Here is a 15,421-nt window from a genome sequence, read left to right as displayed (position 1 = left end):
CAAGGTAAGCTCAGGTAAGGAAGAGCATAGCATTGAAATTCTAGCTTTTTGTTTTCATGGGAATGATAAAACGTATCTACCTTCTATTACACACTTACAATACCATCAAAATTATAATCCTTAAATACAAATGTTGGTTAAATAACTTGTGTAGAACATTATTAGTTGTCAATCATTTTGAGGTTTGTCATGGAAAACTCTTGACTTAAGCATGCACAAATGTATTCATCAAAGTTTTATTTCCTCAGAAACAAAAACTGTCAGAAAGCACAGACAATCAGGCTCAGTCGACACAAACTATGCAAGGTAAATAGATTTACTTTTGTCATGTATCAACGTTACAGGATGTTTGACCTGTAACAACGTTAGTCTTTGTTTTCTTATTACTTGGGTTACATGGGTTTTTATCTGCAAGACATATTTTACCAGAAAGAAAATGTTGACTTCAAGCTAATCTAATGATTAGCAATTACGTGGTTTTGTGCAAATAATTCATTATATTGGTCCACATGGCCAAGCAGTAGACAGTAGATTAGTGCATGTAATTGTGTCTTGCTTAGTGCTAAGAACTTGAATGATGCAAGCTGATAGTGTCGGTCTAAATTCCCTCATTCACTGTCAAATTTGCTTTAGAAGCTTAGCAACAAAAAAAAGAGCAGTGCACATCCCACTCAGATGCTCTTAGAAGCCAACTTGCAGGTCAGAACACTGGCCAGCACTACCCTTCAGTACACACAGCTCAATATGACCATTCTCCCTACGTACATTCAGTAATGTAACTTCGCAACCTACACCAGGGGTTTCCAAACCTGCTTGATTTTTTTGTCTTGAGTTTCTGCTCGATAAACCAGGTTGTGATTACTGAATCAATGTGTGAATCAAAAGGGCAACCGCAACCTGTTTTGAGAAAGTTGTCCCTGACCAACACCACAAAATATCACCAATGTTTTACTAAAATAATCACTGTAGAGAGTCTGAGGTAGTCATGTTTATATTGTGTAACAAATTGGCTGTGTACAATATGTGTGTATGTGGATTGAGGAATGTTACCCATGACTGAATTATGTGTTCCTCTCACTCAGGGCTGGAAAGGAAGCTAAAGGCTGGAGAGGAGAGGCTTGATCAGCTCGCAAACGAAAAGTCCAAGCTCCAAAGTGACATCTCAGACATGATGAAGTCATCAGGCGACAGTTCAGCACAGCTTACCAAAATGAATGAAGACATCACTCAGAAAAAAAGGTACACAATGAAATGTCACAAACAAAGGTGTTCTCAAACATATTAAAGTGGTTTAATGGCTTACTGTCATCTGAGAAGTACACAATCCGGTTTCCTCCAGTGCCAATATTTAATGAGAGTATGACAATGCACAAAACCTGTCCATCGCCCTGGTTTATCAGTTCTTCAGTTTCAGTCTAAAACTGTTTGAATCTGTCCTCCTCTACAATGAAGCCACAGTTTGTGTGAATGCCACTGGTCTCATTTGGTCAGAGATTGATCTCCCCCTCCTTCCCCTTTACCAGGAGTCTGGAAGAGTTACAGACCCAACTCGCAGAGGAGAAGGAGCGGGCTGCATGTTCTGAGGAGCAACAACAGCAGGAAGTTGCCCAGAAGGAGCAGGAGCTGAAGGCTGCCAGAGACGAGCATCAGGGCCAGCTAAGCAACCTGCAGGGGAAAATCACACAACTGGTGAGTGAAAACTCAGAGATGGCTTTGAGATGTTGTTGATTGGGATAAAGTAGATGATTAGATGTGAAGGGAAGAGGTTTGTTGTAAAACTGCCTACATTCTTCAGTAATAGACGTTTTACTGTCTCTAACCCAAACACTGAAATAATCTACCGCTGTCCCCCTACCAAACAGCAAATGATTGATGTTAGTTACTTTCTCCTTCATTTTATTTGTGTGTAGGAGAAGAGTTTGCAGCAGTGTGAGGCCCAGGCCAAGGATCTTCAGACCTCCCAGCAGAAGGCCCTGTCTGAGGCCTCAGAGTACCATGCCAAGCAGCTCCAGGAGCTGCAGGGTCAGGCTGACAAGACCAAGCAGGAGCTGAGTGTCTCCAGGAAGAAGGCCCAGGAACTGGAGAGGCTGGTGACCGAGCTGCAGCCTTACAAAGAGAAGGCTCAGGTGAGCACCCACCATATCATTATCAGGACCACAATGTTTTATGTTCTCAGGAGGAGCTGCCTTTTCGTACAAAAAATCTTGCTGCTTTGCATTAGCTTTCTTTAGGTTGACTGAAGTATTAAGTACTGAAGTATTTTTCCAGTATAGTCCTATCCACTTTCTGTAAGAGATGTCAGTAGCACCTTATTCTACAGTACCAGAAATGACCTGATTATTATTATGTCATTACCATTTGACTGTTGTTTCCAAGTCAAATGAAGTGTTGCCTGAAATGGTCTATGGTCAGGTTTGATATTCACTTGATGCTAATTAGACCACCTCACTTCTAATGTCTGGGTAGTAATCATACTGTAGGAAGAAAGGTAAGAAGTAGCTGAAGTCTGTATTACTTTAATGAAAGGTTGACTGTTAGAACAATTATGGCATATCACAGTGACCTCGTTTTTTGATTTCATTAAAACAAATTGAATCATAAAAACACATTAAGCCCAAGATTAATTTTAGCGTTTTATCTGCTCATATTATTGCTTTTTGATAATAACTATTTATGCAAGCCCATTGCACCATGTCATATATCATATGTGTTGTCACATATGCACCATCTTCATTTCAGCATTGACTGTGTGGCTATGTTGTGGTGTGGTTTTAGGGCCTACTTTGAAAGCAGAGGCACACCTTAGATACATCTATTTAAAAAACTGATGACATTTTAATTCATGCTTCAATAATCTTGATTAAGTGGATGTAATTGTTAGTGGTTTAATTAGTCGTTTCACGATGAGTAGCCGGTATGTAAAGTGTAGGGCTTCAGTCTGCTCACCATTTATGGGTTGTTCCACAATTTCAATCCCTATTTGGTAGCGTAACTTGTTGTAAAAAAGGTTTTTCCTCATGATACCATCTATTTTGTGAAGTGCACCAGTCCCTCCTACAGCAAAGCACCCCCACAATATGATGCTGCCACCCCCTTGCTTCACGGTTGGGATGGTGTTCTTCGGCTTGCAAGCCTCCCCCTTTTTCCTCCAAACATAACGATGGTCATTATGGCTAAACCGTTCTATTTTTGTTTCATCAGACCAGAGGACATTTCTCCAAAAAGTACGATCTTTGTCCCCATGTGCAGTTGCAAACCATAGTCCAGCTTTTGCAGTGGCTTCTTCCTTGCTGACCTGCCTTTCAGGTTATATCATATAGGACTCGTTTTACTGTGGATATAGATACTTTTGTACCTGTTTCCTCCAGCATCTTCACAAGGTCCTTTGCTGTTGTTCTGGGATTGATTTGCACTTTTCGCACCAAAGTACGTTAATCTCTAGGAGACAGAACGCATCTCCTTCCTGAGCGGTATGACGGCTGCGAGGTCCCATGGTGTTTATACTTGCATACTATTGTTTGTACAGATGAACGTGGTAATTGCTCCCAAGGATGAACCAGACTTGTGGAGATCTACAATTTGTTTTTTGAGGTCTTGGCTGATTTCTTTTGATTTTCCCATGATGTCAAGCAAAGAGGCACTGAGTTTGAATGTAGGCCTTGAAATACATCCACAGGTACACCTCCAATTGACTCAAATTATGTCAATTAGCTTATAAGCTGTTTAAAGGCACAGTCAACTTGGTGTATGTAGACTTCTGACCCACTCTATTGTGATACAGTGAAATAATCTGTCTGTAAACAATTGTTGAGAAAATTACTCGTGTCATGCACAAAGTAGATGTCCTAACCGACTTGCCAAAACTATAGTTTGTTAACAAGACATTTGTGGAGTGGTTGAAAAATGAGTTTTAATGACTCCAACCTAAGTGTATGTAAACTTCTGATTTCAATTGTACATTTTATTTTTTTGCCTGCGGGGAACACGGTTGACGTGTTATGCTCGACACACTCAGTTTTACACCACAAAACAACAGAAAATTGCCAAAAAGTATAGAACGAGCTCACCTGCTTTTGCACTAGTTTGACCATATTAAAAGAGTTCTGTTCACGTCACGGCTTTTAAAATGCAATATTGGTGCACAATTTCTACTTAATGTCAAAGGGATACAAAAGAGCAGAATTTCGTGGCACAACCATTATAAGACGATTTAAAACAGGGTTATCTTCTTGTAAAAACATTCTCAATGGAAAGTTATTCAATTACGCACACACTCCACCACACCTGGTGCACACTGATTGAAAACCTGAATCATTTGAGCCCACTTAGAAGGCACACACACACACCTACATACACATCATAAGCACTCCATTGGTGTACCTCTGTTTTCAAAGTTTTCATGGTGTCAGCTTGGTTTCTTTTTCTCCCAACTGTCTTTTATGCTTGCACCAGCTTAACTTTTACAATTGCATTTTGTAACTTTTGTAATAAAATGCTTGACTTGTTTTGTTTTCCCTTTATATGCCCATTTCTTTTCTTTCAACCTTTTTCCCTCAGTTTCTTTCTGGTGAGCTCGACTACTCCGGGCAGCATATTGAGAGATTGTCCACAGACCTGGAGAAGCAAATCTCAGTGCTGTCGCACATGTCTAAGGAAAGCTCAGATCTAAAAGCTCAGGAAGGAAGTCTCAAAAATCAACTCTCTGAACTCGAGGCCAAGCTCTCAGCCTCGGAGGCTTGTCACCAGGAGCTCTCAGGTAAGACTGAAGAACTTCTGACACTGAGGGACAAACTCACAAAAGAGCAGGAGGAACTTTGGACCACCAACCGGAAGCTAGATGGAGAGAATGCCTCACTATCCAGAGAGGTGGAGAAGCTTAGAGTTGCTGTTGAGGAGGCACAGGCCAATAACAAATCCCTCAGTCAATCTGAAGCGGAGCGTCAGTCCCAAATTGAGGAGCTTCAAAAGACAAATGCAGAGAAGCATGAGCTCCTTTTGAAGTACCAACAGGAGATCCTGCAGCAAGAAAATAAGAGGAAGCAGCTAGCAGAGGTCTATGAGAAGACCTGTGAGGAGAGGAACGAGCTCCAGCAAAGCAGGGAGAAGCTGACCTCTGAGAAGGATAGCCTTTTGTTGGAGAGGGATGCAGCCAGAAATGCTAAGAAATCCCTTGATGTAAAGAATGTGGAATTGCAGGCAAGGTGTCAGTCTTTAAGCTTGGAAAAAGAAGACTTCTATCTGAAAAACACTCAGCTGCAGGCACAGACAGAGACCTTGGGCAAAGATAAAGTGGAGATGTTTACTCAAATTAATGCTGCCATATTTGACAAAGAGGCCCTCCAAGCCTTGAATGCAGAGCTTCAAAATCAGCTGAATATCACTAAGAAGGATCTTGAGAAGTCTGTCCGTGACAAGGTTGAGCTACATGCTTCAAAAATGAGCCTGGCCAAAATGCTGGACCAGTCCAAGACCAGCAGTGAGGTTACCGACTCTGAGAGGCTTCACCTCCTGCAGGAGAAAGAGGACCTGCTTGCTACCCAGCGAAAGGTGTGTTCTGAGAAAGATGAACTTATCAAGGAGAGAGAAGAGTTAAAGGAGAAGCTCAGACTTTCTACAGAGGAAGTGGCAACCTCTAAGGAGAAAGTTAAAGAGCTGTTGTCATCTTTTGGCGAGGAGAAGGAAGCACTTTGTCTCCAGAATGCAGAAACTGAGAAGGCGCTACACAACATACGCAAAGAGAAGATGGCTATAGAATTAACACTGGAAAAGCAGAACATGGAGAGTGACTGTTGGGTACATGAAAAGGAAGAGCTGGAAGAAAAGCACACACAGGAGGTCTCTGAAAAGTGTACTCTAACAAAAGAGCGTGACAAGCTAGCAGGTGAGATCTGCAGTATGAAGGACCAGTTGGACAGCTCCACTAAGGCCAATGATGACCTGAAGCAAGCCAATTCCAACCTCACGTCCTTGCTGGAGGAATTAAAACAGAAGATAGAAAAGGTGGAGGCTGAGGGAGCTTCCTTGAAAAAAGAAAAGGTTGATCTACAGGCACAGCTTCAGAAGCTTTGCTCAGAGAGGGAGGCCCTTGAAAAAAGCAAAACTGAACTTGCAGAGGTGCATCATGAACTAAAAGGCAACTCTGAACAGATGCGTTTGGAACTCATTAAGAAGAACGATACCCTAACAAAAAAGCAGGATCTCCTGCTTTCGCAGCAGACGGAGCTAAACAAGAGCCTACAGAAGGACAAAGAGGATCTGCTTCTGCAGGTCCAGGAGTTCAAAGGTCAAACGCAATCACTTTCAAAGGCAAAAATGCTTCTTGAATTGCAGCAGCAGACTGAAGCAAGTGACCGAAGTAAACTGTCCTCTGCAAAGGATGACCTCTCCAGAGAGAGAGAGGACTTACAGACACAGTTGTTCACTCTGACACAGGAGAAGATTACTCTCCTGCAGTCTGAATCCAGCCTGAAGGCAGAGGTTGCCTCTGTTTGTGTTGAAAGAGACACAATGGCCTCTGAGAGAAATAGTTTGCGTAGTGATTTAGGGCAACTTAAGACGACCCACACTGGCTTGTTAGGTGAGAGACGGGGTCTTCTTGAGGAGAATGTCCAGATGCAAGTCAAAGTGCAGGACCTCACTCAACAATCTGTTACCAGAGAGAAGGCCATGGATGAGTTGTCTGCCAACCTTAAGGATATTGGAGTGGAGAGAAAAGCCTTGGCTGGGGAGGTTGAGAACTTAAAGGCACAGCTGAAGGAGAGGGACCAGGAAAAGGGTGACTTGGCTGGAGACCAAATATGCCTGTCTGCCAAGCTGGAGAAGCTTGTCAACGAGGTCTCCTCCCTGGCTAAGGAGAAGGTAGACCTCCTAGCTGTACAGTCCCGCCTGGAGCAAGACCTTTCCTCCCTCCACAGCAGCCAAGAGAGTAGGGATGGGGAACACTCAAGGATCATGGGGGAGGTAGAGAAGCTGCAAGTTACCCAGACACAGCTTGAAGCAGATGCCCAGACCCTACGTGCTGAGAAGTCAGTGATGGAGGGACAGCACAAAGCCTCTGTGAAGGAGGCATCTGTATCTTCCAAGGTCAGAGAAGAAATGGCCACCAACCTGGAAGACCTGAAGGTCCAGAAGGATGCCTTGCTCAAGGAGAGGAACAAAGCTACCCAGCAGGTCACCCAGCTTGAGGCTCAACTAAAAAATGCTATTTCCAAGCAGCTTGAGGTACTCCATTACTAACAAACCCTGTAACTAACTCTCACGTTGAGCTGCCTGTGGTCATGTTTCAACCTCACTGCATGCTACTCCGGTCTTCTATTTAACTTCATTTTTGTTTAATCTCCTTTACTAACTGCTCTCTTGCTTCTAGTCCATTGCGAACAGTTTATTTATGAAATGTAAATTCCTTTGGGCTTAGAACGTGATTTGAGAAGTTCCTTGGTTGGGGTAGATGGTTACATCTCCGCTCCCTTAGAATTTGGTTTGAAAATAGTAATTAGTAAGTAGTAGTAGATGTGGGAATTACAATGATTCCTGAGGATTACATTAATTGCATAGGAGAAACAATCATTGTAACCCCCTAGAGCTTCAAAATCTGGTTTGGAATGACTTGGATGACTGACATGCAAAGCATGGAAATTAACTCTGCATAATATGAGAAAATGGAGTGATCCTTTAGGGATCCTCTTGTTAGAGTTGATTTGGGCTGTGTAAAATAAGGTTCCATCAAATGATGATATCTCAGGACATAGGGGTTCACCTCAACCAACCCCTATCCAAGTAAGTTACAGGTATTTCATTATATATGTCTGGTTGACATCCCCCCCCTTCTCCCTCACTACCTAGGCAGCGGAGTCCTCAGGGAAGACTGCTGAGGTCGTGGAGTTGCTGACACAAGAGAAGGGCCTTCTGCAGCAGGAGAAGATTGAGGCCCAGTCTCTGCTGGAGGAGTTCAGGCGTGCCAAGCAGGAGATGACCAATCAGGTATATGGAGAATGTAATGCCTCTGTTGGGGTATACTATAGTGGTTGAGCATCATGGATTTTCAATAAGGTATGGAGACTGTTGAAATTGTATGGGTGAGGAATGATGGCTTTGTCACTGTCATACAGGGCTATCACCAAGGACTTTGGAAGGGGCTCCTTGTAAACTTAACAGAAGTTTGGTTTGGTATTCACAGTATAATACAGTGATGCATGTAAACATAATTTTAGCCACAGGTGCTGGCATGCTCACACTCTAAGATCCACGTTAAACAGAATTTTTCAGGCCCATAATCATTTTTTATTTGATAATTTCAACTTGTACTTTTTTTGTGTGTTAATTTGTTTGCCAACATAAAATAAGAAATTGCATCAATCATTTTATGTACTCATACTGGCACAAGTAAAGTTCACTAGGGACTGAAAGCTATAGTGAGAAAAATGCTCTCAACTTGAACTTTCACAGGATTCAAACAATCTGTATTATATACAGTACATTAGAAGTGATCTATGTTTTTTTGTTAATGCACAGCTGGATTCCTTGAAGCAACAGAATTCCAAATACAAAAAGGAGCTCAACCTTTCTAAAGAGCAACTCAGCTCAGAGAACCAGAAAATCAGCGGCCTGTGCCAGGAGATGTGAGTATACTGTGTGGTGTGTGTGTTTGCCTTCAGAAAGTATTCCTACCCCTTGATTTTCCACATTACACATTTTGTTGTGTTACAGCCTGAATTAAAAATATTAAACTGATTTACACACAATACCTCATAATGACAGTGATTTATTTTTATTTTTAATTGTAGCAATTTTATTGAAAATGAAATTAAGAAATATCGCATTTACATAGGTATTCACATCCCTTAGTCAATCATTTTGTAGAAGCACCGTTGGTGGCGATTACAGCTTTGGGTTGGCTTGTGCATAGCTGATACAGACATACCCATCTGGATTTGTGGATTTTCTTCCTTGCTCATTTTCTCAAGCGCTTAAATTAGATGGGGAGTCTTTCCACAGATTTTCAGTGTGATTCAAGTCTGGGCTTTGGCTGGACCACTCAAAGGCTTTCACATTCTTGTTCCGAATTACAAACTTTGTCCCATGACCTGCTGTCGTGCCTTGTTCACGACTGTGCGTGTGTTTGGACCATTCATTGTTTCCTCTATCCTTACTAGTCTCCCATCACTGAAAAGCATCCCCATTGCATGATGCTGCCACCACCATGTGTCATGGTAAGGATGGTGTTAGATGGGTGATGAGCTGTGCCTGGTTTTCTCCAGACATAAAGCTTTGCATTCAGGCCAACTGGTTACGTTTTTGTGTTAATTATGGATCCCCATGCAGCAGCTACACTTCCTGGGATCCAGCAACATATGACAGTTAAATGAATACATACATACATACATGCATACATACATACATACATACATACATACATACATACATACATACATACATACATACATACATACATACATACATACATACAGTGTGGCAAAAAAGTATTTAGTCAGCCACCAATTGTGCAAGTTCTCCCACTTAAAAAGATGAGAGGCCTGTAATTTTCATCATAGGTACACTTCAACTATGACAGACAAAATGAGGGGGAAAAATCCAGAAAATCACATTGTAGGATTTTTAATTAATTAATTTGCAAATTATGGTGGAAAATAAGTATTTGGTCAATAACAAAAGTTTATCTCAATACTTTGTTATATACCCTTTGTTGGCAATGACAGAGGTCAAATGTTTTCTGTCTTCACAAGGTTTTCACACACTGTTGCTGGTATTTTGGCCCATTCCTCCATGCAGATTTCCTATAGAGCAGTGATGTTTTGGGGCTGTTAATGGGCAACACGGACTTTCAACTCCCTCCAAAGATTTTCTATGGGGTTGAGATCTGGAGACTGGCTAGGCCACTCCAGGACCTTGAAATGCTTCTTACGAAGCCACTCCTTCGTTGCCCGGGCGGTGTGTTTGGGATCATTGTCATGCTGAAAGACCCAGCCATTTCATCTTCAATGCCCTTGCTGATGGAAGGAGGTTTTCACTCAAAATCTCACGATACATGGCCCCATTCATTCTTTCCTTTACACGGATCAGTCGTCCTGGTCCCTTTGCAGAAAAACAGACCCAAAGCATGATGTTTCCAACCCCATGCTTCACAGTAGGTATGGTGTTCTTTGGATGCAATTCAGCATTCTTTGTCCTCCAAACACGACGAGTTGAGTTTTTACCAAAAAGTTATATTTTGGTATCATCTGACCATATGACATTCTCCCAATCTTCCTCTGGATCATCCAAATGCTCTCTAGCAAACTTCAGACAGGCCTCGACATGTACTGGCTTAAGCAGGGGGACACGTCTGGCACTGCAGGATTTGAGTCCCTGGCGGCATAGTGTGTTACTGATGGTAGGATTTGTTACTTTGGTCCCAGCTCTCAGCAGGTCATTCACTTGGTCCCCCCGTGTGGTTCTGGGATTTTTGCTCACCGTTCTTGTGATCATTTTGACCCCACGGGGTGAGATCTTGCGTGGAGCCCCAGATCGAGGGAGATTATCAGTGGTCTTGTATGTCTTCATTTCCTAATATTTGCTCCCACAGTTGATTTCTTCAAACCAAGCTGGTTACCTATTGCAGATTCAGTCTTTCCAGCCTGGTGCAGTTCTACAATTTTGTTTCTGTTGTCCTTTGACAGCTCTTTGGTCTTGGCCATAGTGGAGTTTGGAGTGTGACTGTTTGAGGTTGTGGACAGGTGTCTTTTATACTGACAACAAGTTCAAACAGGTGCCATTAATACAGGTAACGAGTGGAGGACAGAGGAGCCTCTTAAAGAAGTTACAGGTCTGTGAGAGACAGAAATCTTGCTTGTTTGTACGTGACCAAATACTTATTTTCCACCATAATTTGTAAATAAATTCATAAAAAATCCTACAATGTGATTTCTTGGATTTTCTTCTCCTCATTTAATCTGTCATAGTTGAAGTGTACCTATGATGAAAATTACAGGCCTCATCTTTTTAAGTGGGAGAACTTGCACAATTGGTGACTGACTAAATACTTTTTCGCCCCACTGTACATACATACAAACAGTTTAAAATACTACATGACATTACATTTCATAACACCTTACCCAACACATTCAATGTGTTCACTTAGGCCACCACATATTTACAATACAATGTGCACGTGTGTGTGTGTGTGTCTACTTGTGTGTGTGTGTGTGTGTGTGTGTGTGTGTGTGTCTTATCTGATTCTACTGCATGCGTCAGTCCCCCATGTAGCCATGGCTCTATGTAGTACAATGCGCCTCCCAATAGTCTGTTCTTGACTTGGGGATTGTGAAGAGACCCTTGGTGGCATGTCTTGTGGGGTATGCATGGGTGTGCTAGTAGTATAAACAGACACCTCGGTGCATTCAGCATGTTAACACTTCTAACAAAAACAAGTAATGATGAAGTCAATCTCTCCTCCACTTTGAGCCATGAGAGATTTACATTCATATTGTTAATGTTAGTTCTCCTTGTACGTTTAAGGGCCAGCCGTGCTGCCCTGTTCAAATGAATTTACCACAAATGGACTCCAAGCTGTAGAAACATCTCAAGGATGATCAATGAAAACAGAATGTGTAGTGGAAAATCGGATCAAATACAACTCATACCAGAACTTTGTGAAATCAATCAGGCTTTAATACAACGGTATAACAAGCCGGAGAGCCCCGCGGGACCCACCCCTTTCCAGAGCTCTCACTCTTCATTTTATACCCACACATACATCATCAGTTCATCCCCCCAATGCAAATACAGTTACATCCCAATCTGTGCATCCTGCTTGTTCAGCCCAGTAACGCCCACATCTGCTTTCCGTCAGATTATAATGATGACAAGACCCTTGCTTTGACCTAAAGATAATATACGTCCCTCTTTCCTGTGGCCTGTGTTTAGACCCTGTAATTAACTCTGTGTCCCTTTTGTATGTGTGTCTTTTATCTCTCTAGTTTTAGTGTCCAGCTGCCCTGGTTGCCTTCTCTTCATATGGTTGTCTAAGATCAAACAGACTTATGTGTCTCCCCTGTCATGCGATTGATGTCTGTCATCCATCAGTTGGTCATTTGGCTGACCCCCTCCTTTGTCTATCCCTTTGTATGTCCAGCTGGTCTAGGCGTCTGTGTCTGCATTTAGTGTTTCCCAGCTGTCCCCTACTCCCATGGCCTTTATCTGCTTCCTGTCTTATACAATAGACAATGCATCTTACCAGAACAGGAAATTAACCCATAAGTGTATCTTTCTCTTGTGTTACTATAATCATGTATATAATTTCTCCCACAAATGCAACTGAGCTCAATTTCGAGTCTTATCGCAAAGGGTCTGAATACTTATGTAAATAAGGTATTTCACAAAACCTGTTTTCGCTTAGTCATTATGTGTGTAGATTTGATGAGGGCAAAAAAACAAGCATGCATACATACATGCGTACGTACATTTAGAATAAGGCTAACTTAACAAAATGTGGAAAAAGTGAAGGGGTCTGAATACTTTAGGAATACACTGTATGTATGAAGACCACAGCAGCCCAGATCATTTTCTTACTAGCCCTACCTTCCATTTGTCATCAATGGAATATCCCTGTTGAATATTTTCTCAATGTTTGTTAGTCAAATGGGCCTTGACAGTCAGCTGTGTATCTATCTGGCAGGTCCTGGCTCAGTGCCAACATCCGACAGTGGGTTTGGGGCAGAGGGGGTACTATCGCGGTAATTAACCCTTGATGCAGGGAGCAGTTAAATGCAGTTGATCGCTAGGATAATTATTGAACCTGTCTTGATTTATTTATTTTTCTTAATAAGATTTACTTAAAAGAAATGCAAACTTGCTTTCTTTACTCCATGCTTTTAATTGTCCTCGCTCTGACATTCTTATTCTGAGTGAAAATACATTACACACACACTGGGTATGAGTTATAGCTCATTGCTCTCAACAGTTTTCAGACTTTAAATATTCAGACATTGAAGTGTCAAGACATTGTCTTCATACCCAACCTCAATTCCCAAATATCTGAGATAAGAATTATTATTGAATTATAATAATGTGTGTGTTTAGTAATAACCTGAAGCAGGCTACCTCTGTGAAGTCCCAGTCCCTGGTGGCCTTACAGGAGGAGAACAACAAGCTGACCAAGGAGCTTGGCAGCAGCAAGAAGGAGACCAGTGGCCAGCAGAAGGTACCACCACTGGACGACTGATGTGTTCCCTCCTCCCTCAAACTGCCTCTATATTTTAAAAATGTAACATTTACATTGAATTACTACAACTTTCCAACCAAGCAATTCATCCTATAATGCATGTTCTTTTTTCTTAGCTGGAAGCTCAGCAGTCCAAGCTCAATAAACAGTTGCAAGAAATGAAGCAGAGGTGAGAAACTGTGTAGAAACATGGTGTATGTAGCTAGCCCTGTCTATAATGCTGTTTTAATTTCCATCCAAATCAAGTGTCCGAAAATTGTTTGTCGTTTCTAGTCGAAAATAGACACTCCCAACAGTTCTGTAATTAACTTCTTGGTGACGGGGGCAGTATTGAGTAGCTTGGATGAATAAGGTGCCCAGAGTTAACTGCCTGCTAATATATGCATATTATTAGTAGTATTGGATAGACAACACCCTGAAGTTTCTAAAACTGTTTGAATGATGTCTGTGAGTATAACATAACTCATATGGCAGGCAAAAACCTGAGAAAAATCCAACCAGGAAGTGGGAAATCTGAGGTTTGTAGTTTTTCAACTCTTTGCCATTCCAATATACAGTGTAAATGGGGTCATATTGCACTTCCCAAGGCTTCCACTAGATGTCAACAGTCTTTAGAACTTTGTTTGAGGATTCTGCTATTAAGGGGAGAGAATGAGGGGGGATTGAGCCAGGTGTCTGGCAGAGTGCCACAGGCTCGTGACGTGCAGTGCTCTCGTTCCATTGCTTTTCTACAGACAGGAATTCTCCGGTTGGAACATTATTGAAGATTTATGATAAAAACATCCTAAAGATTGATTCTATACTTAGTTTGACAAGTTTCTACGGGCTGCAACGGAACATTCTGAACTTTTTGTCCGATGTTCGGCTGGACCTGAACGCGCGTTTGGGTTTGTTCACCAAACGCCCTAACAAAAGAAGCTATTTGGACATAAATTATGAACTTTATCGAACAAATCAAACATTTAAGTGGAACTGGGATTCCTGGGAGTGCATTCTGATGAAGATCATCAAAGGTAAGTGAATATTTATAATGCTATTTCTGACTAATGTTGACTACACGATATGGTGGATATCGTTTTGGCTGCTTTGTTGTCTGAACGCTGTACTCAGATTATGGCATGGTTTGCTTTTTCTGTAAAGTTTTTTTTTTTTTTTTTTTTTTATCTGACACAGCGGTTGCGTTAAGGTGAGGTTTATCTCTAATTCCATGTATAACACTTGTATTTTCATCAACATTTATGATGATTATTTCTGTAAATTGATGTGGCTCTCTGCAAAATCACTGCATGTTTTTGAACTACTGAATGTAACGTGCCCAATGTATACTGAGATGTTTTTATATCAATATGAACTTTAGCTAACAAAACATACATGTATTATGTAACATGAAGTCCTATGAGTGTCATTTGATGAAGATCATCAAAGGTTAGTGATTCATTTTATCTCTATTTGTGCTCTTTGGCTGGAAAAATGGCTGTGACTTGGTGGTGACCTAACATAATCGTTTGATGCTTTCGCTGTAAAGCCTTTTTGAAATCAGACACTGGCTGGATTAATGAGAATTTTATCTTTTAAAATGGTGTAAAATGCTTGTATGTTTGAGGAATTTTGATTTGAGGTTTTTGTTTTGAATTTGGCGCCCTGCACTTTCAATGGCTGTTGGCAAGGTGGGGCGCTACTGTCATGGATGTTTGTATCACTTTTCCGTTCATCAACGTGGCATGTCATGTTTGTACTCTGTCTACACTGTCTGCTAACATCCTCTTTTGCCTTTTTTTACACATTAATTAAAAATGAAAAGCTGAAATGTCTTGGGTCGATAAGTATTCAACCCCTTTGTTATGGTGTGCCTAAATATGTTAAGGATGAAAAAAATGCTTACGTTGCATGGACTCACTCTTGTGTGCAATAATAGTGTTTACATGATTTTGGAACGTCTACTTTGTCGCTGTACCCCACACATACAGTTTATCTGTAAGGTCGAGCAGTGAATTTCAAACAAAAGATTCAACCACATAGACCAGGGAGGTTTTCGAATGCCTCGCAAAGAAGGGTACATATGGGTAAAACAAATTTAAAGCATATTGAATATCCCTTTTGAGCATGCTGAAGTTACTAATTACACTTTGGATTGTGATTCAATACACCCAATCACTACAAAGATACAGGCGTCCTTCCTAACTCAGTTGACGGAGAGGAAGG

At 41.4% G+C, this 15,421-nt stretch overlaps 1 protein-coding gene across 8 annotated transcripts in view; it reads left to right on the top strand.

Moving 5' to 3' along the window:
- clip1a (CAP-GLY domain containing linker protein 1a) overlaps positions 1-15,421 on the top strand; it is a 63,138-nt gene that overhangs the window by 36,108 nt on the left and 11,609 nt on the right. For 6 of the 8 annotated variants that reach the window (XM_035736099.2, XM_052478811.1, XM_035736098.2 and 3 more), the window contains 9 exons: positions 249-306; positions 1,083-1,239; positions 1,524-1,689; positions 1,911-2,126; positions 4,558-7,221; positions 7,843-7,980; positions 8,512-8,618; positions 13,078-13,198; positions 13,336-13,388. In XM_035736099.2, the coding sequence (XP_035591992.1) occupies positions 249-306; positions 1,083-1,239; positions 1,524-1,689; positions 1,911-2,126; positions 4,558-7,221; positions 7,843-7,980; positions 8,512-8,618; positions 13,078-13,198; positions 13,336-13,388 (3,680 nt within the window). The remainder of the gene's footprint in view (positions 1-248; positions 307-1,082; positions 1,240-1,523; positions 1,690-1,910; positions 2,127-4,557; positions 7,222-7,842; positions 7,981-8,511; positions 8,619-13,077; positions 13,199-13,335; positions 13,389-15,421) is intronic. The other 2 variants (XM_035736103.2, XM_035736100.2) reach the window with 2 other exon arrangements.

The sequence above is a fragment of the Oncorhynchus keta genome, chromosome 25, assembly GCF_023373465.1.
Source record: "Oncorhynchus keta strain PuntledgeMale-10-30-2019 chromosome 25, Oket_V2, whole genome shotgun sequence".
Taxonomy (NCBI): Eukaryota; Metazoa; Chordata; class Actinopteri; order Salmoniformes; family Salmonidae; genus Oncorhynchus; species Oncorhynchus keta.
Note: the sequence above shows the minus strand (reverse complement) of the source record. Positions and strands in the feature narration are given on the sequence as shown.